The 25,830-nt window shown below is 55.6% G+C and overlaps 1 protein-coding gene across 9 annotated transcripts in view; it reads left to right on the top strand.

Annotated features, from left to right (window-relative positions):
- Positions 1-25,612, top strand: part of FMNL3 (formin like 3) — a 53,454-nt gene extending 27,842 nt beyond the window's left edge. For 2 of the 9 annotated variants that reach the window (XM_047786552.1, XM_047786548.1), the window contains exons 2-27: positions 3,677-3,760; positions 5,132-5,212; positions 5,489-5,565; positions 9,122-9,205; positions 12,151-12,303; positions 13,493-13,601; positions 13,773-13,849; positions 14,177-14,270; positions 15,347-15,421; positions 15,999-16,109; positions 16,386-16,535; positions 16,968-17,069; positions 18,349-18,628; positions 19,081-19,149; positions 19,239-19,363; positions 19,564-19,766; positions 20,980-21,214; positions 21,362-21,430; positions 21,540-21,620; positions 21,727-21,856; positions 22,511-22,671; positions 22,987-23,088; positions 23,435-23,527; positions 23,799-23,922; positions 24,011-24,127; positions 24,688-25,612. In XM_047786552.1, the coding sequence (XP_047642508.1) occupies positions 3,677-3,760; positions 5,132-5,212; positions 5,489-5,565; positions 9,122-9,205; positions 12,151-12,303; positions 13,493-13,601; positions 13,773-13,849; positions 14,177-14,270; positions 15,347-15,421; positions 15,999-16,109; positions 16,386-16,535; positions 16,968-17,069; positions 18,349-18,628; positions 19,081-19,149; positions 19,239-19,363; positions 19,564-19,766; positions 20,980-21,214; positions 21,362-21,430; positions 21,540-21,620; positions 21,727-21,856; positions 22,511-22,671; positions 22,987-23,088; positions 23,435-23,527; positions 23,799-23,922; positions 24,011-24,102 (2,961 nt within the window). In that variant the 3' untranslated portion in view covers positions 24,103-24,127; positions 24,688-25,612. Of the gene's footprint in view, positions 1-3,464; positions 3,573-3,676; positions 3,761-5,131; positions 5,213-5,488; positions 5,566-9,121; positions 9,206-12,150; positions 12,304-13,492; positions 13,602-13,772; positions 13,850-14,176; positions 14,271-15,346; positions 15,422-15,998; positions 16,110-16,385; positions 16,536-16,967; positions 17,070-18,348; positions 18,629-19,080; positions 19,150-19,238; positions 19,364-19,563; positions 19,767-20,979; positions 21,215-21,361; positions 21,431-21,539; positions 21,621-21,726; positions 21,857-22,510; positions 22,672-22,986; positions 23,089-23,434; positions 23,528-23,798; positions 23,923-24,010; positions 24,128-24,687 lie in introns of those variants that run through there. The other 7 variants (XM_047786555.1, XM_047786554.1, XM_047786553.1 and 4 more) reach the window with 5 other exon arrangements.
- Positions 25,613-25,830: the final 218 nt, after the last annotated feature.

Below are 25,830 nucleotides of genomic sequence, written 5' to 3'. Positions count from 1 at the left end.
TTTTTATTATTAGACTTCTGGCTGGTTCCCTCTGATGTAGGAATCCGTCCCAGAGTTGCTTTCAGTCTGAGTTCATCTCCTCCCATCTCCCTGGGGTCTCTCCCTCCCTTCCCAAGGAGGGTGGTATTTCATGGCCTCCTGGTCTTAGAGGAAACCAGAGAGGGATCCACGGAAGGTAGGGGATTGCTCTGTCCTCAGGGTGTTGAGAAGCAGTGCTGCGGGAGAGACAGCCCAGGAGCAAGTGGGCAGGTCCTTGGGATGTCAAAACATTACTCAGGGTTTCTAGGAGCAAGAGGGAGGGAACCGTGTTGAACACCCACAGTGTTCCAGACACATATGGACCTAAAGTATTTATCATTTAATCCTCATAAGACCCTGTGAAGTAGTGAGATTATCTCTGTTTTATGGTTGAGCTCACCGAGGCTCCTTGACTCTGAAGAGCCCAAAGTTGATCTTGAGCCCTCTGATTGCACATTCAGTGTCCTCTGCCCCAAGACAGCGGAGCCTCCTTGCTGTTCAGCAAGGGTTTCAGTGAGGAATTAGCCGGAACTCAGCCTGGCTTCTGCCTTAATAGAGCCCACGGTCTCTGCGGAGCCACGGCAGGAAAATGTCAAGGAAATAAACCTCTGACCATGACCGGAAGGAACACTGTCACATTTGCTCCCTGGCTGTCCCCGGAACTCAGGAAGCTGCCCTTCCTCAGGACGTTGAGCCCTGCTGGCCTCACACACATTATCAGGTGGAGGCAGAAGCCCTGATGCCCCGGTCTGGGAGAGAAAGAACTGCCTAGCCAGGCCCTGGTCCTGCCCCCTTGGTGGGTGGCTCCTTCCCCACAGTCATTGATGGATTTCTTGTGAGTGTTGGAGGCTGAGGGGTTCCCCCACCCACTTCCTCCCCCATCACACTTGGGTCCCAAAGGAGCAGAGAAGGCAACCATCACTGTCCAGAAAGGGCCACTCAGAACTCTAGACCAGAGGATGTGTGTCTGTGGTCAGAGTCAATTCATGCTGCTGCCACCTGTTTCCATACTCTGGGGTCCCTCCCTCCTGGGCATCCAGAGTTTGGCCTGGTCCTTGAGGTGCTTCTTCCTTGGTCTCAGGTTAGGGGGCCCAAAGGTGGTGACTCTGCTCTGTCTTTGACGCCTCCGGTTGCCCAGATGTTTTCTCACCAGTTCACCTGGAGGAGGAAATGCGAGGCCACAGCAGCTGACTGTGGGTAGCTAAGGGAGGAAGTTGGTGTAGACGGGATGTGATGTCTGCCACAGCAGCGACAAGCTCTCCCTCCCCCTCCCCAGCTGCCTTCTTCTACGGGACACAGCTGTTTTATATCTTCATGGCACAGACTTGGGAGAAAGGGGCAGATGACCGTGAAGTCATCTTAGGATGTGCCCAGAGCCAGAACCAGGCCTGCTCTGACTTGGGCTCAGCTGGCAGCAGGCTGGCCCTGGTCAGGTGGGAGACCTTGCTGTGGGCCACCTTTGATCTCTGCGTCCTTGTTCTGTTGTGGCCTCCTGCTCCTGTCCTGCCATCCCCACAGACATACTGAGATTGGCTCTTACCACAGTCATTCCAGAGAGAACATCTGGGGTTGTATTTGCCCAACTGGCCACCCCCTGCTGTGTCGGCAGTAGGGAGGATTGGGGTAGCTTCTCTTCCCTGCGGAAGCTCAGACAGATTCCCAGGGCAGCAGAAGCCATGGGGAGAGGTGTAGAGTGGTGGTCTCCTCCCTGACTTTTCTTCTCGTAACCTCCTCTCTATTCCACAATTCCTCCATTTCTAAACACTGAGCAGAAATCCCAACCCTTCGAGCCATAGTGACCCTGTTTCCAGCCAGGAGCTGGGCCCAGAGATCAGAACCAGGACATCTTAACCATAGGTTTACCATCAACCTACGCTCCACGAGGTGTCTGTCACCGTGCTAGGCATTATCGGGGGTTGGGGATCATGTGAATGGCCCCAGTCCTTTAGGAGCTAGATGAGCATGCAGCTGGCTTAAAAGTGTCTGTGTAGATAAATGCATAGTAAATAGATACGGGTAATAGAAATAAATCATGTTTAAGAATTTTCTTTCAGTTTCTTAGCAAACGGAGGGCCCACTCCAGGACACCTGCTCCTTCTGGAATAATGCAGGGCCTGTGTGACTCCTTGGAATCCAGGGCCCACGCAGTTTGCATCCCCAGTGATGAGGATGGCAAGGAGTGAGCACACCAAGTGGTAAACCACGTGATCATGCTTCGTTTACCTGGGAGCTAGAGTTGAACTTGGAGCAGTAGGTAAAGGAGAAAAAGCTGAGAGGAAGGCCTTCCAGGGGGCCTGCAGCATGCTAGGGGAGGAGGCTGGGTTTGTGGGAAGTCACGTGGGTCATCAGACAGCTATGACACTTTAAGGAGGAGATTGTGTTTGATTCAAGAGTTGGGAATAGTGAGCAGGTGCAGTGAGCTGCCTTTGGAGCAAAGGCAGCTGGACTGGTTAGAAGGGAGGCTTGGCTGGACAGGGTAAGGAGGGGAAGGTAGGATTCGCTTGTGGATGTCATGGGCTTTTACTCACACCTGTATTCACTTATTTGGCAGATGGTAATGGACAAAATAAAGTGAGTCCTAGTCTGTCCTGTACTCTAGGTTTGAGTGTCTCAGGGGTTGGGACACTTAAACCTACTGTGTCTTAAATAATTGGGAGTTGTGTCATAAGTAATTGATACTAATAATTAAGTACTGAAATTTTATATCTCCTTAAAAATTTGAGCAGTTAGGAGGTCCCATTGCGGTTCAGCGGAAACAAATCCATCATGGTTCAGCATCCATGAGGATACAGGTTCAATCCCTGGCCTCGCTCAGTGGGTCGGGGATCTGGCGTTGCGATGCGCTGCGGTGTAGATAGCAGACTCAGCTCAGATCCTGTATTGCTATGGCTGTGGCTTAGGCCAGCAGCTCTAGCTCCAATTCGACCCCTAGCTTGGGAACCTCCATATGCCTCGGGTGCGGCCCTAAAAAAAGCACAAAGATAAAAAATAAAATAAAAAAAATGAGCAGTTATCTTTATGTTAATGTCCTACTCATTCAGTTGTATCCTGATATGAGGGAAAGGGGTATCGTTGTAGCATCTGCACAGGCTGCGGGTGGCCTAGGATTCACCCATGGGCGTACCTGGTTCAGGTACCTATCTCTCAGGCTGGGGGGGAAAGTGATTGAAGGTTGTCACTTTAGACTGGTGGCTTTCAAACTTTTTTGACCTGTCCCATGTTTGGAAGCACATTTTACAATGTGATCTCTGTGTGTGTGTATATGTGTGTGTGTATATATGTGGGTGTATATACATAAAGTATAAAAAGAAACAAAAGCTTCATGAAACAGGATTTGTACTTGCCACTTGCAGTGCATTCTGATATCGCCAATCTTATTCTGTTTTTAATCTGCTCGTTTTCATTTAAAATCAAGTTACTCTTGACTCACTAAACTGATTCCACGACCTGTGGTTTGGAAAACACTGCTCAACCAAACTGAACCAAATACGAAGGGGCAGCAGGAGGATGGTTGTGCCTCTCCAAGCCTTCCTTATCAGCCACGGAGTGTTGAGGTGAAGCCTGAGGGTCCTGGGGGGCAAAGCTGAGCACAGTCTAGCCTGTCTCTCCTCTGGGTGGGGGGGACTTTCAGCCCCATTGACGCAGATTCTCTCCTCAGAGCTCCATGAACCTGCCTCCTGACAAGGCCCGGCTCCTGCGGCAGTATGACAACGAGAAGAAGTGGGATCTGATCTGTGACCAGGTACGGGCTTTGTGGGCAGGGCCAGAAGTGGGGGGCAGGGGGGTGTCTTGGGCTGGACAAGGCAGCAGGGCCAGAGCCGCTGATCGCAGTCCTGGGGGCCCTTGAGGAGCCCTGGCCTGGGCCTGACTTCAGTCCACACTCACTTCCTGTTCCAAAAGGACTGTTTTAATAGACAGGGCTGGTAGGCCAAGTTCCCCTCTAACTCCCCCACAGAGCTGTTGTCTAGCTTCCCAGTGAGCAGCAGCCTTAAGGAGGTTTGAGTAGGTGTGGGGTGTCGGGTCTGCTGTGGAGGAGTTTCCTGGTTTTCCCAGCAGAGCCTGTTTCTCCCTTTCCCCTGGGTGAGGGCCATGCCAGTGGGGAATCCACCGGACCGCTTTTCTCTCTGACAAATAGGGTTTTCCCCACTATGTACGGGCTTCTAGTTTTCTGTTCCCAAATCTCAGAACGTAAGGGTTGGAGGCTGTCCCTACATGAAAGCGTAGAGCTGAAAGAGAAAATAGAGATTATCACTTAGCTCAGAATCAAGAGCTGACGCCTTCCGCCTTGCCCTTTCCCCTGTACACATTGGAAGCTCACACGTCACGAGTTTCTGAACTCAGCCAGGCCTGTCTGCACTGCTGGGAGAGTCAGCTTTTCCTTCCTTACCTCTTGGGAGGTGTGGAAGCTCCTGGACCGAGTATAGGCAGTCTGTTGACCCAGCACGTTTCTTTTCTTTCTTTTTCTTTCTTTCTTTTTTTTTTTGGTGTTTTTAGGGCCACATCAGAGGCATACAGAGGTTCCCGGGCTAGGGGTCCCATCAGAGCTACAGCTACCAGCCTACACCACAGCCACCACAATGCAGGATCTGAGCTGCATCTTCAACCTACACCACAGGCTCACGGCAACGCTGGATCCTTAATCCACTGAGCAAGGCCAGGGATTGAACCCGCAACCTCATGGTTCCTAGTCAGATTCATTTCCACTGTACCACAACAGGAACTCCAGCCCAGCACTTTTCCGATGGAGCTTTGCCATAAACACATTTATTATTTCTTTTCAAGCCCTGAACAAAATCACAATCATACCTACATTTAGGGTGCTGTTTATGGCTGCATAATCCCCACATCTTCTTAGCAAGCAGGAGGGCTCTTAAAATGATTTTTAAAATATTTTAGGCTCAGGGAGTACTAATTGAAGAAGAAGATGCAAACAGATGGGAAGTACCTGAGAATTAGTCAAGGCGGGGAACCTATGGTTTGGGTGATGCTCAGGGCCAGGTGACAACTTTGGGAGGCTGAGTCCCCTCACATCAAATACTGGGAGTGCCCTGCTTCCTCAGCACTGTCCTCAGAGCCCGGGACGTCTGGGTACAAATGCGTGTTTCCCTTACAGGAACGATTCCAGGTGAAGAATCCTCCCCACACTTATATCCAGAAACTCCAGAGCTTCTTGGACCCCAGCGTAACTCGGAAGGTGAAGTGCGAGGCAGGGAGGCCCCGTCTTGCTGCGCTTTATCATCCTGCGGGGTTTAGGGGCAAACCCTCTGACCTGGGTTGGGACTGCTTCTGAGCAAGGGCCGTTGGGTGTCTGTGTTCTGAGGCCGTGGCCCTGGAGCTGCTGGCTAGGAACAGAGGCGGGGACTGTCACTGCCCTCTCGTCTGCCTTCCCCTTCCTTTTCTACCCCTGTGGCTTGTATTGTGCCGTTGGGTTGGGGGCCTCCATCAGTGACAGCCAACCCCATGTTTGCAGAAGTTCAGGAGGAGAGTGCAGGAGTCAACCAAAGTCCTGAGAGAGCTGGAGATCTCGCTTCGTACCAACCACATTGGGTGAGTCAGAGTCGGCCCTCACAGTTTTCACCTGGTGCCTTGGCACCTGCTGTCCTCTGAGGAGCGTTTGCCTGTTTATCTCCCTGCCATGGGGTCGAGCTGCCTCTTGAATGGCCTTTGGTTCCCCAGAGAGCTTCAGACTGTTTCTTTTCTGGCTTTTCTCCCCCTCAGCTCTGCCAGCTGCTGACTGGATGCTCCTGGCAAGTTTGGGGCCTCTCCTGGGGTCGCCAGCATGTGGCTTTGAGAGGAAGACATTCCCACAGCAGCTGAGACTGGAGTCTGCCTGTGGCCTGGGGCTGGGCCAAGGGAGGCCCGGAGAAGGCTGGGACAGGGAGTATATTGCACTGGGTAGCTGAGACCTAGTTCATGGACTCTTTGCTGCCCAGAGATTATTTGCTTGATTATAAGACCATTTTAATTCATGAGCAGAAGCCAATTCCTGAAGCACCAGGAAAGATCTAAGACAGTGGGGGCCAGGACTTGAAAGTCTTCTGTAGTCACAGACCCTGGCACTGCCAACCCATCAACAGGGCTCCTAGGAACTACACGAGGCTTTTTTTCCCAGAGGAGTGGGAACCGGACCTGCCAGACAGGCAGAGGGCTAACGTGTGAGGTATAGTGAAAGACAACAGAGAGGGAGTTGCTGCTGTGGTGCAGTAGCTTAAGGATCCAGCGTCATCTCTGTAGCAGCACGGGTTCGATCCCCAGCCTGGCACAGTGGATTAAGGATCCAGCGTTGCCGCAGTTGTGGCATAGGTCAAAATTGCAGCTTGGATTTGATCCCTGGCCCAGGAACTTCCATGTGCCACTGGTGCAGCTAAAAAAAAAAAAAGAGACAGCAGTGGTCTCGGTTTTATGAAACCATAACCAGCCAGAGTAAATATAGTGAAAGTGAGAGAGAGAGGAAGAGAGTGTGTGTGAGTGTGTGTACAAAGGACAGGGAAGGTCACCTATGGAGAACTGGCACGAATGTTGAGAGCTTACACATGTGACAAAGTCGAGCCTGCGGTGAGGATGGGGGTTGCTGGGCAGGTGCCAGCCTCAGGGTCCTGGGCTTCCTGAGAGCACGGAGCCAAATGACATCATCTGCCTTCCCCTTCTGTCCCTGGCAGCTGCCCGCTCGTCCGCCCCCAAGCTGAGCCTGCCTGGGGTTCTTACAGGGGCTACCTGTGTGCAGCCAGCTGCCGCAGCAGCAATCACAGGGGAAACGGTACAGGAGGGAACAGGAAAGGGACAGTTCCTGGCCTTGGTAGCTGTGCTTGGTGGCCAGAGTTGGCTTCCACACCTCATGTCATTAAGAATTGACTTGTTCGGAAATGCGTAACTAAGCCTTCACCTTTATTTGGTGAAGGTCACGGAAGGAACAACTGCAGAGCCTCACAAGCTACCCCACATGTGAGAGCAAGAGCAACACAGCTGGCAGCTCAGACCCCACCTACCGCCTTGCGTTCCTCCACAGGCCTTTGCCCGCCTCCTTCCTTCTCTCTTCGGTCCTCCTGTCTTCCTCACTAAGTCCCGCCGTGGGGCCCTCCTGTGAGGGTGGGGGTCTGCTCTTCTCAGGAGAGGGCCACCAAGCCGTGCGTGGCAGTCCCCTTGGCCCGCCCCTGCTACCTGGTGCCGTCCCCTCTGGCCACTGGCCAGGATCTGGGGCCAGAGCAGCATGGTTCCCAGGCCCAGGCCTCTTGGCAGCCGGCACACAAGTCAGAGGTCTGGACCTGGTCCTTGGTTCCCAGGGAGCAGCTTGGTGTCTGGCACTTTGGGAGCTCCTGTTATCCGTGTGTGGCTTCTCCGTCAGTTATGCGGGAGGGCCAGGATCCTTCCTGGATTTCTGGGCAGGAAGCGTCTGTGCGTTTGTCAGGCTGTCAGGCTGGGCTCGGGGTGCTCCGGGGCAGTAGGAGCCCAGGGCGAAGTGGGGAGAGGAGGATCTTGCTTCCGCCCATCAGCCCCAGGCCAGGAGAGGATGGGAACTCGGGCCCTGGAGCGGGCGGGCTGGGATCAGGCTGGGAAGTGGAATTCCAGAGCTTCTCCAGCTCCTCCTCTCTCTGGTTTGTATTGGTTTCTTGGCCTTGCCTAAGTGCCCTTTAACCTCTCCTCAAAGTGTCAAGATCCCGAAAATAGCAGTGTAGACTCAGACAGGAAATGAGAAGGGGGTGGGGAGCTGGAGAGCAGACAGACAGGAAATGGGAGGCCTGTCGGCCCCCAGAGAGGAAGCTAACTTCAGGCAGCTCCGGTGTCAGTCAGCCTCAGCCAGAGCCTGCTGCCAGATCTTGGCGGGCCTGGTGCTCTGCCCTGCCTCTCTCTGTCGCCTGGGGTGTGGCCATCGTCAAACATGGCGCTGGGGCTCCAGCTGTGGAGGAGAAGTGGCCCCGCAGGGCTGTTTGGCACAGCTGGCCTAGGAAGACCCCCTGATGCTCATGGGAAACAGAGCACAGGGGGGAGTCAGGGATTCATCCTGAGAGTTTTCTCTCTCTCTGGGTCCTGTGTGTCGATAAGACAGGAAGAACCAGAGTTCCCATTGTGGCTCAGTGGTTAATGAACCCGACCAGTGTCCATGAGGATGTGAGTTCAATCCCTGGCCTCGCTTAGTAGGTTAAGGACCCAACATTGCCGTAAGCTGTGATGTAGGTCTCAGACGTGGCTCGGATCTGGCATTGCTGTGGCTGTGGTATAGGCTGGCAGCTGCAGCTCTGACTTGACCCTTAGCCTGGGAACTTAAATATGCCTTGGGTGTGGCTCTAAAAAAGGGGGGGGGGGAAGACAGGAAGAACCTGTCCTTCTGAGACTCGCTCCTGATTTCCCTTCCAGGGATCTCTCAGCTCAGAAGACCTAAAGGCAGACGAGTGGACAATGGATCCCTGGTCTGCCCACCCACCCACTCCACCCCCAGCCAGTTCAGTCTCTCAGTGGTCAGAGCCATTCTGGGGTTACTCGAGTTCCTGACTGTTCCCCCATCCTTTTTCTATTCTGCCAGACTCACCCTCACCAAACACAAAAGTCCCACTATCCCTCTGCTTACTGCTTCCCAAAATACCTGTTCTTGAGCTTGGTGGAAGCCCTCTGGCCTCATATGCCTCTGTTCCAGAGCTCTCTTTGGCTCTGCCTGTCTTTTGACTGAGACTTTGATTAAGTTGGGGATGTGATGGTCTCTCTCAGGCACAGCTCTGCCCAAGGGCTGCAGTAAATGCTCTGGATAACCCCCGATTCTTCCCACCAGGGTTGTGCCAGGATGGTGTCCCCAGCTCATGCCAGACACCAGGGACCCAGAAAATGATTAAAGGGGGCCCTGGTCCTTGAGGAGGGGGCTTCTGAAAGCTGATTAGGCTGACGTGGCGTTTCAAGGCTTATACCTTTCCTCATCCCTGGCTGCCCTACCTCAGGGAGGTCCAGGCCAGCAACGTGACCTTGGCTGGGTCTGCCACGGGCTTTGATCTTCAGAATTCTCTCAGCCTGGTGCTGAGTTCAGAGGATCCAAGAGGGGGTATTTTGTCAGAGGCACCTTGTCCTCCCCCTTGACCCACTTTAGCAGACCCCTCCACTGTATTTCTTTTATCTGCAGGTGGGTGCGGGAGTTTCTGAACGATGAAAACAAAGGCCTGGATGTGCTGGTGGATTACCTGTCATTTGCCCAGTGTTCTGTCATGTAAGTACCACCTGGGACTAGGGTTGGGAACCAGTGAGGAAGGACACGGTCCCCTTCTGCTTTGATGAGGAAGGACAAGCTTGCAGGAGTGAAGATGGGAATGGGAACCCCAGGCGGGAGGGAGGAGCCCAGGCAGCAGGGTGGGAGTGACAGGCGGCCGAGGATCAGTGAAGAATGCCGGATGGCTGGAGTAGAAGGTGTGTTTTGGGGAGCAGGAGGGGAGAGATGGAAAGGGGGCTCAGAATTCCAACTGAAAGGATCCAGACTCCATGCTGGGAGCAATCCAAGGAAATGTCCTGGCCTCTGGGAGAGGTGCCCTGGGAGATGCGTTTGCTCTGGGAGAGCTAAGTCTTCAAAAATTTCCTTTGGGGCTCTAAAAATATTTCCTTTGGGTTTGCAGTTGTGAGAGGGTTACTCCAGGTCACCCCAGGAGCCATGAGCATGACCTTTGATGCTGATTGAAAATGAAGCATTCAGGGGCCTTTTTTGAGCGGGGTGGGTGGGGGGGTGGCTAGTGCAGAGGCGATATGGGGTAGTAGAAGGAACGAGGTTAAGACAAAGCCCAAAGCTGGCATGGGTCTCTTCTCTCCTTTACTATATGCATGACCTCAGGCAGGTTTGCTGAAGTCCTCTTATAAAGTGTGTGTGGAGAGGGGCTGGGAATCCATGTTCCAGAGTTGCTGTAAGGATGAGATGATAATGCGTGTCAAGTACTTTGTAGAACAGTCTATACTGTGGTGGCCACTATATTGTTAATTGTTACTATTTAAGGTGATATTCCCTACCATAATTACCTAAATATATGGAAAGAGGGATTCATGGATCATTAACAGCATGACCAACACACTCAGGCTTATGCTCAAGACTTGGGTCAGCCCTTGGGTGACTGATCATCCTGGTTTGCTCGTGACCTTCCCGTGTTAGCCCTGAAAGCCCCGAGGCCTGGGGAATCCCTCAGCCCCAGCCTTGACTTTCACTTTTGTTGCTAATGTCCTTGCCTCCTGGCAGTTCTCCTGCCTCCAGTAGGTTTTCGCTCTCATCTCCTTACACATTCGAACCTAGGTTTGGCCTCCATCACTTTTTCCAGGTCATCCCCTGTGAAGAATAAGAGTGGCCCATTCCCCATTCCTATCCCCACGGAAGTCAAGCTTCATGATCCTCCTGGCCCTTAAAAAAAGAAGAAAAAAAAAAACCCCACTCTTTTTATAGAAAGAAATGAAAAACATTTGCTGAAGTGATTTTTTTTTTAAATTCAGAGCTTTTATAGTAAAAAGATGTAGATCATTTTTCCAAATAAGCTTATCTTGTTTGAAAAGCAAACAAATTCCAGCTGCTTAAAACCAAAATACACTGGAACCTCAGTATTGTAGTGTCCACAGTGGTACCTTGGACTCTGTTTTAAGAGAAAGACTTGGGGAAGAGTGTGTGTTTTGGGAAGGGTTGAGAGGAAAAGGGTGAAGCCAGATCAAGGTTGTGTGAAGGCACTTATTTGGAAACTGCATGTCCCAGTGCTGGGGAGTACTGTTATCGCTGGAGAGAAGCGCCTGGCAAGCCGTCTGGCTGTCCCGGAAACCCCTCTGATGTCTGCTCAAGAGCCCCATTAAACAGCTGATCGTCAGGGTCCTGAAGTGTTTCCTTGGGAACATCCAGGCATCTGCAGATACCGCTTCCTATTTGAGAAAGCCTCGCCTCTTTCCCTTTGACCCTGGGGCTGTGCAAATCTGAGCCAAAGGCTCCTGGGGGAGGAGCCTGTAGGAAGTGCTCAGTCCTGAGTGGCCTATGGGGGATGGGGGCGGGGGGGGGGAGGGGAAAGACAGGAAAGAGGAGTGGGGCTTGTTTGTCAGAGGGGGTATATCCTGATGTGGGCATGTGATCCTGAGCTGTCCTCCTGGCCCTACCACTTCCCAAACTGCCCGTGGTAGGAGGCATCTGGCCCCAGAAGCAGGAAGTGACAGAGAAACCATCCCAACTCCTGTAGGGACCTGTGATTTCTTCCCCTAAGGAAGCTGAAGCCCAAGGAGCCTCTAAACCAGAAAAACCTAGAAGCCCCAAGTAGGACTATGGAAAACCCAGACATTAAATCCCAGTGCTAGGAAGTTCCCGTTGTGGCTCAACAGGTTAAGAACCTGACTGGTGTCTGTGAGGATGCAGGTTTGATCCCTGGCCTTGCTCAGTGGGTTAAGGATCACTGTTGCAGCAAGCTATGGCACAGGCCACAGATGCAGCTCGGATCTGGCATTTGCAGTGGCTATGGTTGTAGGCCTGCAGCCACAACTCTGATTTGACCCATAGCCCAGGAACTTACGTATGCTGCAGCTGCAGCCCTAAAAAACAAAACAAAAGCAAACCTAGTACGAGGGTGAGACCGTGGTGCTTTTCCTGAATGTAGAAGCCTGTCCCACCCTGGGTTTGCCAGGACCCTGTTCTCTTCCATTCAGACCTGCCCTCATGAGCCCAGTCCAGAACCTACTGGGCCTCAGGGCACTGAGAAGCCTCTTTGGCTGCTGCAGTGTGTCCCCTAGCAATATCTGTCATTTTCCTGTTCTCCACCCCTGTTCCACGGGGCAGATTCTCAAGGGAGCCACAGCTCCTCTGAGAGGTCCCATCTGCAGTTGGGAGTTCTGAAAGAATGCCAGCTCCCGTGTTCCCCCCACTCCCAGGCCTGTGGGGAGGGGACTCTCCTGGGACAGCTGGCTTCTGTCAGCATCCCCATCTCCTCAGATCCCTCTCCTGGTCGCTGCTATGCCTCCTCTGCCCTTCTCAGCCCTCCCGTGCTGGTGGCTCCTCTGACCAGGGTTGGGTCTTTGCTGCCCAATTCTGCCTTCTCTTCTCGCAGCCCTTGCTTCTTGTTGCCATAGAGGTCTAAAGGACGGGGGTAGGCTCGCCAGGGGGCTTGGCACTCAATTTCTCCTGTGTGTGCGCTTGTGTGTCCTTTCCTGCTCCAGGTTTGACTTTGAGGGTCTGGAGAGTGGTGATGATGGTGCATTTGACAAGCTCCGGTCCTGGAGCAGGTCCATCGAGGACCTGCAGCCACCCAGCGCCCTGTCAGCCCCCTTCACCAACAGCCTCGCTCGCTCTGCGCGCCAGTCTGTGCTCCGGTATGTGTGCGCTCGCTCTGCCCGCCTGCCTCCCACCCTCGCCCCGGTCCAGATCTTGGGTAGCAGCGGTGAGTGCTCATGCTCCTCCCTCCACTCTTGCTTCCAGGCTCAGCTCTCTTGCCCTCTGCCTGCCAGTCTGTCTCTGGTCTGTCCTCTCTGTCTCCTTGACTCTGCCCAGCGATCTGTCCTGGGTAAGTATATCACCCTTGGCTGTGCCCACCCCATCTGGGGTTCCAGCCCTCCCCTCTCCTCTCCCCCTCTCCGGGGACCCCTCCATTCCTCATTCTCACTCTGCTGTTCCTCCCAGCCTCTGGGCAGGGCTTGTCCTCGCTCAGCTCCCTGGTCTTCACTGGCTGGTCCAGCACCTGCCCTCATGTCTGTTTCCCTCTGCTCTGCACTCTGCCCCATCAGCTGCCCAGAGACTAGCTCCTACCAGTCTGCTGCTGCTCACCTTCCCTTCACGTCTTCCTTTAGGCCTTTTTGCTCCAAGGCTGCAGCATGTTCATCGTCTGCAGTATCTGAAGAGTCATCCTGCCCGGAGGCAGGTGGATGGAACGGAGTTCTCCGAGCCCCTCCGACAGAAGGAGACTTGCCTTTGGGTCCTCTGGCCCTTTCCGTAGTCTCTGTCTCTCCGCCATACTTTGCTCCTAGCCTCCTTTGGGTTTTGCCGCCCTGACACTGCTCATTATTCTTGTCGTGCAGGACCAGATGCCGTTTGTGCTTGCTTTTTTTGCCATGAAACACCACTGGGGGCAAAGTCAGATGTAGTCCCTGGCCCTCCTAGAGCCCTTGGGGCTCTGCCTTTTCTAGCACATAGAAGTGGGATGGGAACCAAGGAATGTGTGGAAGATGCAGTGACTGGATGGAGGAGGGAAGGCTCAAATGAACATCTCCTGGATCCACCTTGAGATCCAGCAAGGCCAACACACCTCCTGGTGTATTTTGGAGGCTATCCGGGCTTGGGATGGTTTGGGCACTGATTAAAACGCTGGGATCCTGGGTAGTTACCGACAAAGACCTCTCCTGTGGAGGTGCAAACAGTGGAATGCCCTGGCCCCTGGCCCCTCTCTTTCAGAGCTATTGGTGCACGGCTCTCTGTCTCCCTTTTCTGCTGCTGTTGAGAGGCATTCTGCGTCTGGGTGATGATGAGCGCCCTTAGAGCCTTCACCAGCAGCCCCCTCTCCCCCAGGTATAGCACCCTCCCCGGGCGCAGGGCCCTGAAGAACTCCCGCCTGGTGAGCCAGAAGGATGACGTCCACGTCTGTATCCTTTGTCTCAGAGCCATCATGAACTATCAGGTAAGGCGAGCACACTAGCCATGGGTGCTCTGCCTCTTCTGCCTCATCTCCCAAAGCAGGAGAGCTCAGAAGCCACCCGCTTGTACAAGACAAGTTCGCTGGTGGCCCGGGCTGGAATCTCCCTTCCCCACCATCAGTCTCCCCTCCCTGTGTCCTCTCCCCTTGCTACAGTATGGATTCAACCTGGTCATGTCCCATCCCCATGCTGTCAATGAGATTGCGCTCAGTCTCAACAACAAGAATCCAAGGTGAGTTCCTTCCATCCCCGTTCCTCTGTGCTCTGCCCAGGGCTCTGGAGATCTGGGCTCCCCTTGTCCCTGCCAAGAGGTCCTGCGGCCTTGGTCAGCACCTTGGTTTGGCCCCCTCACCTCTGCTGGAGGCGAGGAGTGTCCTGCCTCCCTCTGGTCTATACAGCTTAGTAAGGGAGCAAGCCTGCCTTCTCTCCAAACCCACCCTCTCCCTTCCCCGCCGAGGCTGTCTCCGCTCTCTGAAAGGGCACACCCAGGTGTGGGGGTGAGCTGTGTGGTGGCCAGGGTCAGGGGCCAGGGTGTTCATCTTCATTCTCCTCCCCTTAGGACCAAAGCCCTTGTCCTCGAGCTTCTGGCAGCCGTGTGTTTGGTGCGGGGAGGTCATGAAATCATTCTTGCTGCCTTTGACAATTTTAAAGAGGTCAGTCTCCTACATCGTTGTGTGTGTGTGGTGTGTGTGTGTGTGTGGTGTGTGTGTGTGTGTGTGTGGTGTGTGTGTGTGTGTGTGTGTGGCAGGGAGGAGGTGGGAGCCAGGTAAGTAAGCACCCTTTCCTGTGATCTCACAGATCCCAGGCATTTTAACAGCCCAGTGCTTAGCAGCCTTTTAAACCCAAACCAGAACTTCATTCTTACTAGGTCTTGTATCAGGAAAGCTCCTGATGGGCCAGCAAAGGATGCCCTCACTCAAGGGCTGTAGCCAGCAGTCCTCGCCTGCTGCGCAGCAGAACACCCGAAGAGCCCGTTAAATGAACAGATCCCTGGGAGGCCTGGCTGTCTGCGCTTTAACAGCCTCCCCAGATGGTTCTGGGGTGGCGAACCAACCCCCTGGCAGAACCTGGGGCCCTTATATTTGCAGTGGGAGGAGGGGGCAACCAAGGACCCTCCCGGGTTGTTGGCTGTTGTCTGTGGGAGAGAGGGAGCTCCTGCCTGGAATTTCCCCAGCCTCTGGGCCTGGCTCTGAAACCCCCATCTGCTGGAGCATGGGATTCCTCGACATCCAGCCACAGCTGCTGGTCCCACCCCTTCCTCCTCTTTGGACCTCTTCCCTAGCATCCATTGTTCAAGCCAGGAAATGGCTCTTCCTCCTTGAAGCCAGAGGCTCAGAGGAGTCTCTGGACCCCTCTCTGCCCAGGGGCTCTCCTGCGCCCCCATTAGGACATCAGCCTCAGCCATGGCCTCCACCCTTCCTCTACTACCCACCCCCTCAGTGACTCAGCAGCACCAGACCCCTGTGTTTCTTCTTGGCCCACCCCCAGAGGCACCCAAGGCCCAGACCGTGGGCATATGCTTTACTAAGTTCCCTCAGGGACCCAGAGCAGATGCCAAGTCCCAGGCTTTCTTTTATCATGGCCCAAGTGGCCCATAGCATAGAAAGAGTTGTGTTTACATTTGGTCTGAACCTGTCCCTTTGCTGCATGTTCCTTGGAACCAGGGCTCAGGGACTTGGGTTCCACATGGGACAGATCCTGCCACTGAGAAAGTCTGCTTGTTCTCCAGGTATGCAAGGAGCTGCACCGCTTTGAGAAGCTGATGGAGTATTTCCGGAATGAGGACAGCAACATTGACTTCATGGTGAGGAACCGGGCCCGGGGCAGATGTGCAGCCCAGCAGGGCCGCTTGCTCCTGGAGAACAGGGCCCCGCCGTCAGCCTGCTTTGACAGTCTGGGTAGAACCTAGAGTGGCTCTCTGCGCGGTAAATGCTCCGTGTCCACTCGCTTCCCCCAGAGAGCTTTTAGAAACTCCAGCACAATGTCATTTTTCTGTCTTGGGTCTACCTCCTTTTCCCCTTTTCGTGGCCTTACTGTCCCTGATTTGGATCCTTTCTGAGCTGATTTCCTTTTCTCCAGCTTTTCCTGCAGCTTCACGTCCTTTCAGTCTGGGATCTTCAGCTAAGTAAGGTTGTCTCAAGAAATACCTGCTGACGTACAAAGGCAATCAGAGAGCTGAATCTTCATTTACAGCTCTTTCTCACATGACTCTCGTCTTCATACACTGAATATTAAGTTTGACACTTTTTAAGTTAAAATGCTTTCGTTGTTCCTTTTTTACGCGCTCCTTTTGATTACCACCTGACGATGCTGGTTCTAACAGCACCCACCCTCCCCGTCTTCTCCGCTCTCTCTGCCCCTCTGGGCCGCTCCTTCCCCAGGTGGCCTGCATGCAGTTTATCAACATCGTGGTGCACTCGGTGGAGGATATGAACTTCCGGGTCCACCTGCAGTATGAGTTCACAAAGCTGGGGCTGGAGGAGTTCCTGCAGGTGAGCGGGGCTGGAGTCCTCCCAGGGCGAGGCGCTTTGGGGCAGAGGACCAGTTAGCTGTATTGCAGAGGGTTTTTCTTTTATAAGAGCCTCGTCATGGCTGCTCCTGGTACCCTGCCTGTCTCCTGTGGCCTCGGACTCAGGCCTCCTCAGTCAGTCAGCTCTACGGGGCGGGAATGGCCGCAGTAGGAACTCCCGGGTCCTAGGCTCTAAGAAGGGGTCAGGGGGGCTGGTGAGGAGGCTCCCCCAACTACTACTCTCTCTGCTTTTCCCCAGAAGTCAAGGCACACAGAGAGCGAGAAGCTGCAGGTGCAGATCCAGGCCTACCTGGACAATGTGTTTGATGTGGGGGGTTTGTTGGAAGATGCTGAGACCAAGAATGTGGCCCTGGAGAAAGTGGAGGAGCTGGAGGAGCATGTGTCCCATGTAGGTGGCCCCCCTTTGCTGCCAGAACCACTGTTGAGGGTGGGGAGAGGGTGGGGACTTCCGAGTCCCAGGAATCCTAAGCTGACACTTACTTTGCATTTGAGCCCCCGAGAAGCCTCAGGACCCATGCGGCTCTCTAGAGCATGTTCTGGTTGAGGGACTGGATCGTCCGTGGTAGAGTCCACGCTGACCTCAGGGATGGGGCGTGAGGTGGCTTCAGGCTCCAGAGAGTCGGATGTGGCTATGTGCCTTGTACTGTTTCAGGCGGTCTCAGACCCTGGGGCCACAGGAGTGACATAGGGGAGCTACTGGGCCAAGCTGCCTTTGGAGCCCTGGGTGGAGGGGTCAGACCTGCGTCTTGACTGGGGTTCAGGCCGTGCTGAGTGCCCAGGCTTTAGGGCCAGCTCCAGACCTGCTCTTCCCCTCCTGCAGCTCACAGAGAAGCTCCTGGACCTAGAGAACGAGAACATGATGCGTGTGGCAGAGCTAGAAAAGCAGCTGCTGCAGCGGGAGAAGGAACTCGAGAGCATCAAGGTACCAAGTCGTCTGGGGAAGGGCTCCCTGACTGGTCCTGGGTGCTGAGCCTGGGGATCTTGCTTCCCTTCCTGAGTCATGTCAAGTCCCTGAGAACCCAGATCCTGCTTCACCCTCGAGGCACTCTGATGAGGGTGGGCTGATGATTTCGCCCCAGGTTTTAGATGGAGAGGGAAGCTGGAGCCAGAGCGGGCCAGACACGCCCATGCACACACCAGGGTGGAAGCAGATGGGGCATCTCCGTCCGCGTGGCCTCCTGCCTACCTATCCCCTCGCTTCTTCCTGACCTGCACCTCCACTGCTTCCCCAGCCCAGTGTAATGGACAGGCTCGGAGTAGCCCAGGGACCCGGGGCTATTTATGAGGATATCCACCAGGTATCCTGAATTGGAGAGGAGGGGATCCTCATATTTCAGTGTCTTCTTTGTCCTTCACCTAACTTTTTTCTTTTTGTCTTTTTAGGGCCACACCCGTGGCATATGGAGATTCCCAGGTAGGGGTCGAATCGGAGCTGTAGCCACTGGCCTGTGCCACAGCCACAGCAACAGCAACAAGGATCCAAGCCACATCTGTGACCTGCACCACAGCTCATGGCAACACTGGATCCTTAACCCACTGACCAAGGCCAAGGATCGATCCTGCAACCTCATGGATGATAGATTCGTTTCCTTTGAGCCATGACAGGAACTCCTCACCTAACTTTTTGTTAGTTATAAAATCATGCCCCAGCCTACCTCTTCTTCCACAGGAATATAATTTATGCTGGCTCTGTTGAGCTCAGCATATGTCTGCCAAGCCCCTGCTAAGAGCCTGAAGTGCTGTATCAGGAATGAGGAGGATACAGAGGTGGCCCAGGCAGGGTCTTGGCCATAGAGGGCTTCCAACTGAGTGATTGTACAAAACAAGTGAAATGAGAGCAGAACGGAGGCCAGAGGGCCGAGAGCAGCCATGGCAGGCTGCTGGTGGGTCAAGGAGCGTTTCACAAGGGCAGCCTCTACCTTGGCCTTGAGGGACCAGTGGGACTATGCTGCAGCCAAGCAGGAGGACACCTCAGCCCTGCCCAGAGCCCTGGGGACACTCACCTGCTTTTCCACTCACCTCTTTGGTTCTGCTACATTCCAGCTTCCCTGGGTCCCCACCCAGGTTACTGCCACTCTCTTCTGAGCCCCAACGCAGAGACCCTAGATGAGACACCCTTGGGTAGGGGGTACCCTCTCGGTACTTCATCGCCTACTGTGCCTTCAGCTGCTCTTTTCTTAATGGTGCTGTCTGCCCAATAGGAGACTTACGAGAACACAAGCCACCAGGTACACACCCTGCGGCGGCTCATTAAAGAGAAGGAGGAGGCCTTCCAGCGCCGATGCCATTTGGAACCCGGTGCCAGGGGCCTGGAGTCAGTGGGGAGTGAGGCCTTGGCCCGGGTAGGCCCTACGGAGCTGAATGAGGGCGTGCCCTCCTCCGACCTAGACCTCCTGGCTCCAGCCCCGCCCCCTGAGGAGGCCCTACCTCTGCCTCCGCCACCAGCTCCCCCCTTGCCCCCTCCACCACCCCCGTTACCAGGTGAGCAGGACCCTTACCTGGTAAAAGGGAAGAGGTGCAGCTTTGTTGAGCCAGACTAAAACCCAGTCAGCAGTGTATTTCCACGGGGAGAAGCTGGAGATGTGGCTGGAAGGATGTCGAGTCAGGTGGGAGAGGCTGAGAGAGGAGGGCTGGAGTCCCAGGGAGGCTCAGGTTACTAGGGAAGGGATGTCTGAGAGCAGATGTGGATCTGCTTTAAGGATCGTAAACATGCTGCTCCTGATCCTCCTGAAGACAGCCAAGGAGAGGGCTTGACCAGAGCAGGAGAGAGTGGGTCAGACAGCACGGCCTGCCCTGTCGGGGCTAGGAGCCCGGGGAGCTTCTGGGGCAGGGAGTTCATGAAGCCTCCTTCCCTGAGACTCTTTAAGGATAGGTAGGGCGGGCAGAGGGGAGAGTCTCTTGGCCCCTGGGTCACTGTGCCAGTTCTTCTTCAGACAAGTGTCCTCCAGCTCCTCCTCTCCCTGGCGCTGCTCCCTCTGTGGTGTTGACAGTAGGCCTGTCAGGTGAGTGTCCCCAGGATTCTGGGCAGGGCTCATGGGACCGCGGGACTATGTCCTTGGCTCCTGCCTCACTGATCCTCTTTCCAAATTAGCCATTCGAATTAAGAAACCTATCAAGACCAAGTTCCGGCTGCCTGTCTTCAACTGGACAGCACTGAAGCCCAACCAGATCAGTGGCACTGTCTTTAGTGAACTCGATGATGAGAAGATCTTGGAGGTAGGAGGGCCTGGGGCCCTGAGGGGAGAGGCTGTGGGCTGGGGACTTGGTTGCCCTTTTAGCTACATCTCTTGGCCTGGAAAGAGCCCTCAGACTCAGCCTTCCGTGAATCAGAGCTGAGCCAATGCTGAGCTTGCTGCCAGGCTGTCCTCTTATAGGACAAGGCCACAGCATTTTCCCTTCTCATCAACTCCTGCCAGGACTTGGACCTGGACAAGTTTGAAGAACTGTTCAAGACAAAAGCCCAGGGCCCAGCCCTTGACCTCATCTGCTCCAAGAACAAGACAGCACAAAAGGCTGCCAGCAAGGTGACCCTTTTGGAAGCCAATCGTGCCAAGAACCTGGCCATCACCCTACGCAAGGCTGGCCATTCAGCCGAGGAGATCTGCAGGGCCATCCACACGTGAGGCTCCCACTGACCTTGCCCTGGTCCCCAGGCAGTTGGTAACCCACTGAGGATCTCACCTAGGATCCCAGCCCTCCCTAGATTCCAGAGCATTGACAGAGCTCCCTCAGCTGTCCAATGGATTGGCCAGAATTTACTGCATCTGTGCTGTGTGCCAGGCACTGTGTGAGGTGCTGGGGATTCAGCCTAGACCTTTACTCAGGGAGCTCCCAGCCTAGTGGGAAGAGTCCAATAACACTGGGTGATAACCCCCAAGGTGGTGGAGGTACAGACAGCTTTGGGGGAACAGGCAGCTGAGCTTGGTGATCAGGGAAGGCTTCCTAGAGGAGGTGATGTCTCACTTGTGACCTGAGGAAATGTATGAAGTCCAAGTCAGGGCCTGAAGGAAGAAGCATGGTGCCCTGGATGCTGAAAATCAACTCTGGCTTTAGGGTAAGGAAGGGAGTAGCAGGCAGAGAGGTGAGCAGAAGTCTTGCAGGCTGGGCCTCCTAAGCCACTCTTAGGTGTTTAAACTTCTTCCTAATTACAGAGTGAGGCCGAAGGATGCTTTTGCTTTTTAGGGCTGCACCCACAGCATATGGAGGTTCCCAGGCTAGGGTTCAATTGGGGCTGCCGGCCTATACCACAGCCACAGCAATGCCAGATCCGAGCCACGTCTGAGACCTACATCACAGCTTACGGCAATGTTGGGTCCTTAACCCACTAAGCGAGGCCAGGGATTGAACTCACATCCTCATGGACACTGGTCGGGTTCATTAACCACTGAGCCACAATGGGAACTCTGGTTCTTCCTGTCTTATCGACACACAGGACCCAGAGAGAGATAAAACTCTCAGGATGAATCCCTGACTCCCCCCTGTGCTCTGTTCCCCATGAGCATCAGGGGGTCTTCCTAGGCCAGCTGTGCCAAACAGCCCTGCGGGGCCACTTCTCCTCCACAGCTGGAGCCCCAGCGCCATGTTTGACGATGGCCACACCCCAGGCGACAGAGAGAGGCAGGGCAGAGCACCAGGCCCGCCAAGATCTGGCAGCAGGCTCTGGCTGAGGCTGACTGACACCGGATCATTCCTGGTGCTGCTTTGCACCTTCCTGGAGATGAGGCGTTGGGTTCTCTGCCTCTGTCCTTGTAGGAGCTAGAAAATGAAGGGATGACACACTGAAGTAATGTTGGCGAAGGCGAGACCTGACGTGCGTCCTCCCTCCTACACAGGTTTGACCTCCAGACGCTACCCGTGGACTTCGTGGAGTGCTTGATGCGCTTCCTGCCTACAGAGGCGGAGGTGAAGCTACTGCGGCAATACGAGCGGGAGCGGCAGCCCCTGGAGGAGCTGGCGGCCGAGGACCGCTTCATGCTGCTCTTCAGCAAGGTGGAGCGGCTGACCCAGCGGATGGCTGGCATGGCCTTCCTGGGCAACTTCCAGGACAACCTGCAGATGCTCACACCGGTACGGCCTCCACCCTTACCATGGTCGTATGCGGCCACCCGTCCACCCTCCACCTGCTGGTCCCCGCCCCTGCCCTGCCAGCCCCTCCCTGACTTTGCCCCATCCTGGCATGGAGTTCCTCAGCCAGCTCTTCATCTTGCCTTCCAGCAACTCAATGCCATCATCGCAGCCTCCGCCTCCGTCAAGTCCTCGCAAAAGCTGAAGCAGATGTTGGAGGTGGGGAGAGGCTGTGGATGGGGACGCTGGTGGTTCCCAGGGCCTGGGGCTGTACAGAGAGGAGGAAGGAGGGTGTGGCCTGAGTTCCTCCCGTGCATCTTTTGGACAGATCATACTTGCGCTGGGGAACTACATGAACAGCAGCAAGCGGGGAGCTGTGTATGGCTTCAAGCTCCAGAGCCTAGATCTGGTAAGATGGGGATTGGGGCCACAAGGGGCCAGGAGGCTTGAGGGGCAGTGGCCTCGGAGCCAGGGTGTTCAGCCCTCTTGCCTTGCCCCCTGCCTCCCTGTCCCAGCTACTGGACACCAAGTCCACTGACAGGAAGATGACACTGCTGCATTTCATCGCCCTGACGGTAAAGGAGAAATACCCAGACCTGGCTAACTTCTGGCACGAGCTGCACTTTGTGGAGAAGGCTGCAGCAGGTGAGGGGAGCCTGGCCCAGCGATCCTGCCCTCATGTCCAGCCCAGGACAATCCCAGGAAGCTGTGAGGAGGGGGACCACTTGGGTGCCTTTGTTTCTGGTTTTTATTTTCTTTTTTTGTCCGCTTCAAAGCTTTCTGCTGGGGCTGTGGGCAGGGCCACCCCAGGGGGAGCCTTCCTACAGGCACCAGGCCCCGCCCAGCCCTTCCCATTGGGGAGCTGGCAGAGAAAGGCAGCCGTGGCTCTTCACTCCCGCTCCCCCAGGCTGGCCCTGGAGCCTGCGTGTGTCTGTGATGTACGTGGAGTGCTTAGAAAACCTGTGAAGCCCCCCCCCCCCAGACAGAAAGTCACAGTTATTTTTGCCCCATTCATGAAACTGGGGCAGGCCTGAGGCAGCTCTGTCTTTGCGAGCAGCAGCCTCCAGCTCGCCTGCCTTTGCTACCTTGTGGACACGAGCCCACAGCTTCCGTTCCTTTGCCTGGCCCCCTGAGAGCTCGGCTGGCCTGGCGCGTGGGTGGCTCTGAAAGCGGGGGCACAAGGAAGCGAGTGAGCCCATGCCAAGAGGGCAGGGCCCGAGCTCCCTGTAGCCTGCCTGGGCTGGGAAGTGGGCATGTCGGGTCCTGGGTGGGCCTCATCCCGGGCTCTGGTGACAACAGTGTCCCTGGAGAACGTGCTGCTAGACGTGAAGGAGCTGGGCCGGGGCATGGAGCTGATCCGGCGGGAGTGCAGCATACACGACAACAGCGTCCTGCGCAACTTCCTTAGCGCCAATGAAGGCAAACTGGACAAGCTCCAGCGCGACGCCAAGACAGCCGAGGTGAGCACAGGGTGGAGGCAGATGGGAGCAACCAGGCCAAGGCACTGCCTCTCTAGGTGAGCTTGGCTCTGATTCTCGAGTCAAAGAACTTTGGCCAAGGGGCTGGCTGGCTGATTGTGGTGGGGAGGGGGCCTTGGGGATGGCAGGCAGCTGCCTCTGGAGACATCACTTCAGGGGGCTCTAGGAGCCCCTGGTTCTTTTCCCTTCCATGGCAGCTGCGGGGGTGGCTGCTGCTTTCCGTGGGCCTCCTGTCCCTGGCGGAGCTGGGCTTCTCCCCACCCCGCCGGGCTGACCCTTCTCCCCCCACCCCCCCAGGAGGCCTACAATGCCGTCGTGCGCTACTTCGGTGAGAGTCCCAAGACCACGCCGCCTTCTGTATTCTTCCCAGTATTTGTCCGATTCATTCGTTCTTACAAGGTGAGCAGGGAGGGGCTCTTAAAGAGGACTTTGGCTGAGAGAAAACTGGTAGCGGGAGAGAGGGCTGGGCTTCATGTCTGGACCTTTTCTGTCTCCTCCTCGGAGTCCTGGGAGGGAGCGAGGGAAGCTGGCCACAGGCCTCTTAGCTGTGAACTGGTGGGCAGGGTGGGGGCCCAGGCCCTTCCTGTCATTGTTTGGGCCAGGAAATGCCCCTCCAGAGCGTGGCCACCTGGGGTTGCTGGTCCCACTGACACCCACTCTCCACCCTCAGTGTCAGCCCCTCCCCTCACCACATACACACACAAACACACACACACATCCCGCCCCCATCTTTCATGATTCTTAGGAAGCAGAACAAGAGAATGAAGCCCGCAAGAAGCAGGAGGAGGTAATGCGGGAGAAGCAGCTGGCTCAGGAAGCCAAGAAACTGGATGCCAAGGTGGGTGGGACCAAGAGCTGGGGCCTGGAGAACAGGGCAGAGGATTAGGAGGGGGTGGAGCAGAGAGCTGGAGAGGAGAGGGACCACCCAGAGGGCCTGATGCTGGAGTCCAAAGCAATGGGGAGCGGGGCTCTGGGAGGGGATTCCAGGCAGTGATGGGGGCTGGGCCCAATCAAGGGCGTCCTCAGACTGTAGACGGGGGTCTTGGGGCAGGAACCAACCCCTGACAGGTTAGTGGTGACCTCTTTCCCCTTCAAATGCACAACCCTAGACCCCATCCCAGCGGAACAAGTGGCAACAGCAGGAGCTAATTGCGGAACTGCGGCGGCGCCAGGCCAAGGAGCACAGGCCCGTTTACGAGGGGAAGGATGGTACCATTGAGGACATCATCACAGGTGGGGCCTGCCCTCCCTGGTGCCTGGCCTCTGGGCCCAGCTCCCCACCCCCACGGGGCCTGACCACTGTCTCTCTCCTGGGCCACAGTGCTGAAGAGTGTCCCTTTCACGGCCCGTACTGCCAAGCGGGGCTCACGCTTCTTCTGCGATGCAGCCCACCATGATGAGTCAAACTGTTAACCCCCGAGGCTGGGGCTCTTGACAGGTACCGGGCACTCTCTCTGCATGCCCACCTTGCGGGGGCCCAAAGGCACCTCCTCTCCTGCATGACTTGGACTCATCCTCTGGCAGCCTCGTGGTGATGGGGACACGTCCTTCTTCCCTTGCATGCCCCATGCTCTGAGAAGCATGGCTTACCCCCCGCATGCGCCCTCAGGGAAGTGAGCTCTCTCCCACTAATGCTGTCCTGGCTTCTACTAAGACCCAGGGGAAGGGAGCTGCCAGAACAGGCAGGACCAGGCCACCTCTGACGGCCGAGGCTGAGATGCCCTGGGCCCGGGCTTCTACCCAGGGGCATCAGATGACTCTTGTCCTCTGTTTTCTGATATCCAGTCTTCTGGCCTCCAGTACCCTCCCCTGTTCCTCTGAACATGCCGAGCCCACGCCGGAAATCTCCCTGACCATGCCCTCCAGCCTCTCTTTAGTCTTCTCCCTCATTGGCCTCATGGCCAGCTCCTCGCTGACCCTACCTGTGGGGCTGGGCCTACAGAGGGTGGGCCTGGCCCTGCCTCCCTGCCTGTTCACAGCCTTCTGTCCTTCCCACAGGCCTCCACCACCAGCCCCTTGTTGTTTGCCACCAAGCCAGGAGTGCTGCACCGCCCACTGGCCCGCCTCGGGCTCCAGGCCCTCACTGAGACCCTCTTGGAGGCAGAAGCACTTCAGCTCTCAGAGTCCTGCAGGTCCAACCAGTGGACCTGAAGCCCTGGAATGGCCAAGGGCCCAGCAGAAAGCTCTGCTGCTCTCCTCCCAGTGTCTACCAGCTCTCAAAGCTGCATCTTGCTGCCACTGTGGGCACTAGGTCTTTTGGGGCCTAGCACCTCTCTGGTGCCTCCAGTACTGCACTTTGCTCCCAAGGTCTTCATTTCCTCAAGCATCAGCTCAATGCTGGAAAACACTTCCAGCTTTAGGCTATGCAGGGGCACCTAGGCCCTCCATCACTTGAGCCAGAGGGACAAGAGGGAAAGCAATTATTCCTTTTACCTTTTCCTTGTTGCAGCCCAGTGGTCAGCTGTGAGCTAGAAGTGTCCAGGCTTAGGGAGCCCTGGGACCCTGCTAATCTCAGACCATCTTCTTCCAGGAGCAGGGTTCTCCTAAGCCTAGGCCTATACGGCTGTGCCCTAGTGATAAGGGGAGAGGAGAGAGGCCACGCTCCCTGCCCTTGGCCCTTTGCATCCTAGGCTGACCCTGTCCTTGCCAAGGTGGGCACGAGGTAGTTTTCTCTGCCCCAACCTCAAGACAGAGAAGGGGTGTGCCAACAGCACCCTCGCCTCCTTGCCTCGGCTAGTTTTTTGGGGCAGGGGGCAGGGTCATGGTGGTCTTAGCTGACTATTTTCTCAGTCTCCTGCCAGCTTCTTCTCAGCCCCTAGAAGGAAATACAGGGGCCTACTCCTTTTTGTACATGTACCATTTCCCTTCTCTCTTGTACATAAACCCCAGACCTTCTTTCTCTCAACAAAGGCTTGAAACACCAGGCCTGACTCTGTCTCCTCTTTCTGAGTGGCGGGGGGCTAAGGTGGCCATTTAGCCGGACAGGAGCCCAGGGACAGAAAGGAGGCTGGGCAGAGCTGCCATCTGCGTTGGGGAGGTGAGCAGAAGTCTGGGGAGGGAGAACCTGGCTAGGTGGGCTCCAACCACACAAAGGGAGGCAGGCCTGCCGTGAGCCAGTAGTGCCCTCTGCTGGCTGTGTGT

This window comes from Phacochoerus africanus, chromosome 7 (assembly GCF_016906955.1).
Source record: "Phacochoerus africanus isolate WHEZ1 chromosome 7, ROS_Pafr_v1, whole genome shotgun sequence".
Classification (NCBI taxonomy): domain Eukaryota; kingdom Metazoa; phylum Chordata; class Mammalia; order Artiodactyla; family Suidae; genus Phacochoerus; species Phacochoerus africanus.
This window is presented reverse-complemented; position numbering and strand designations above follow the sequence as displayed.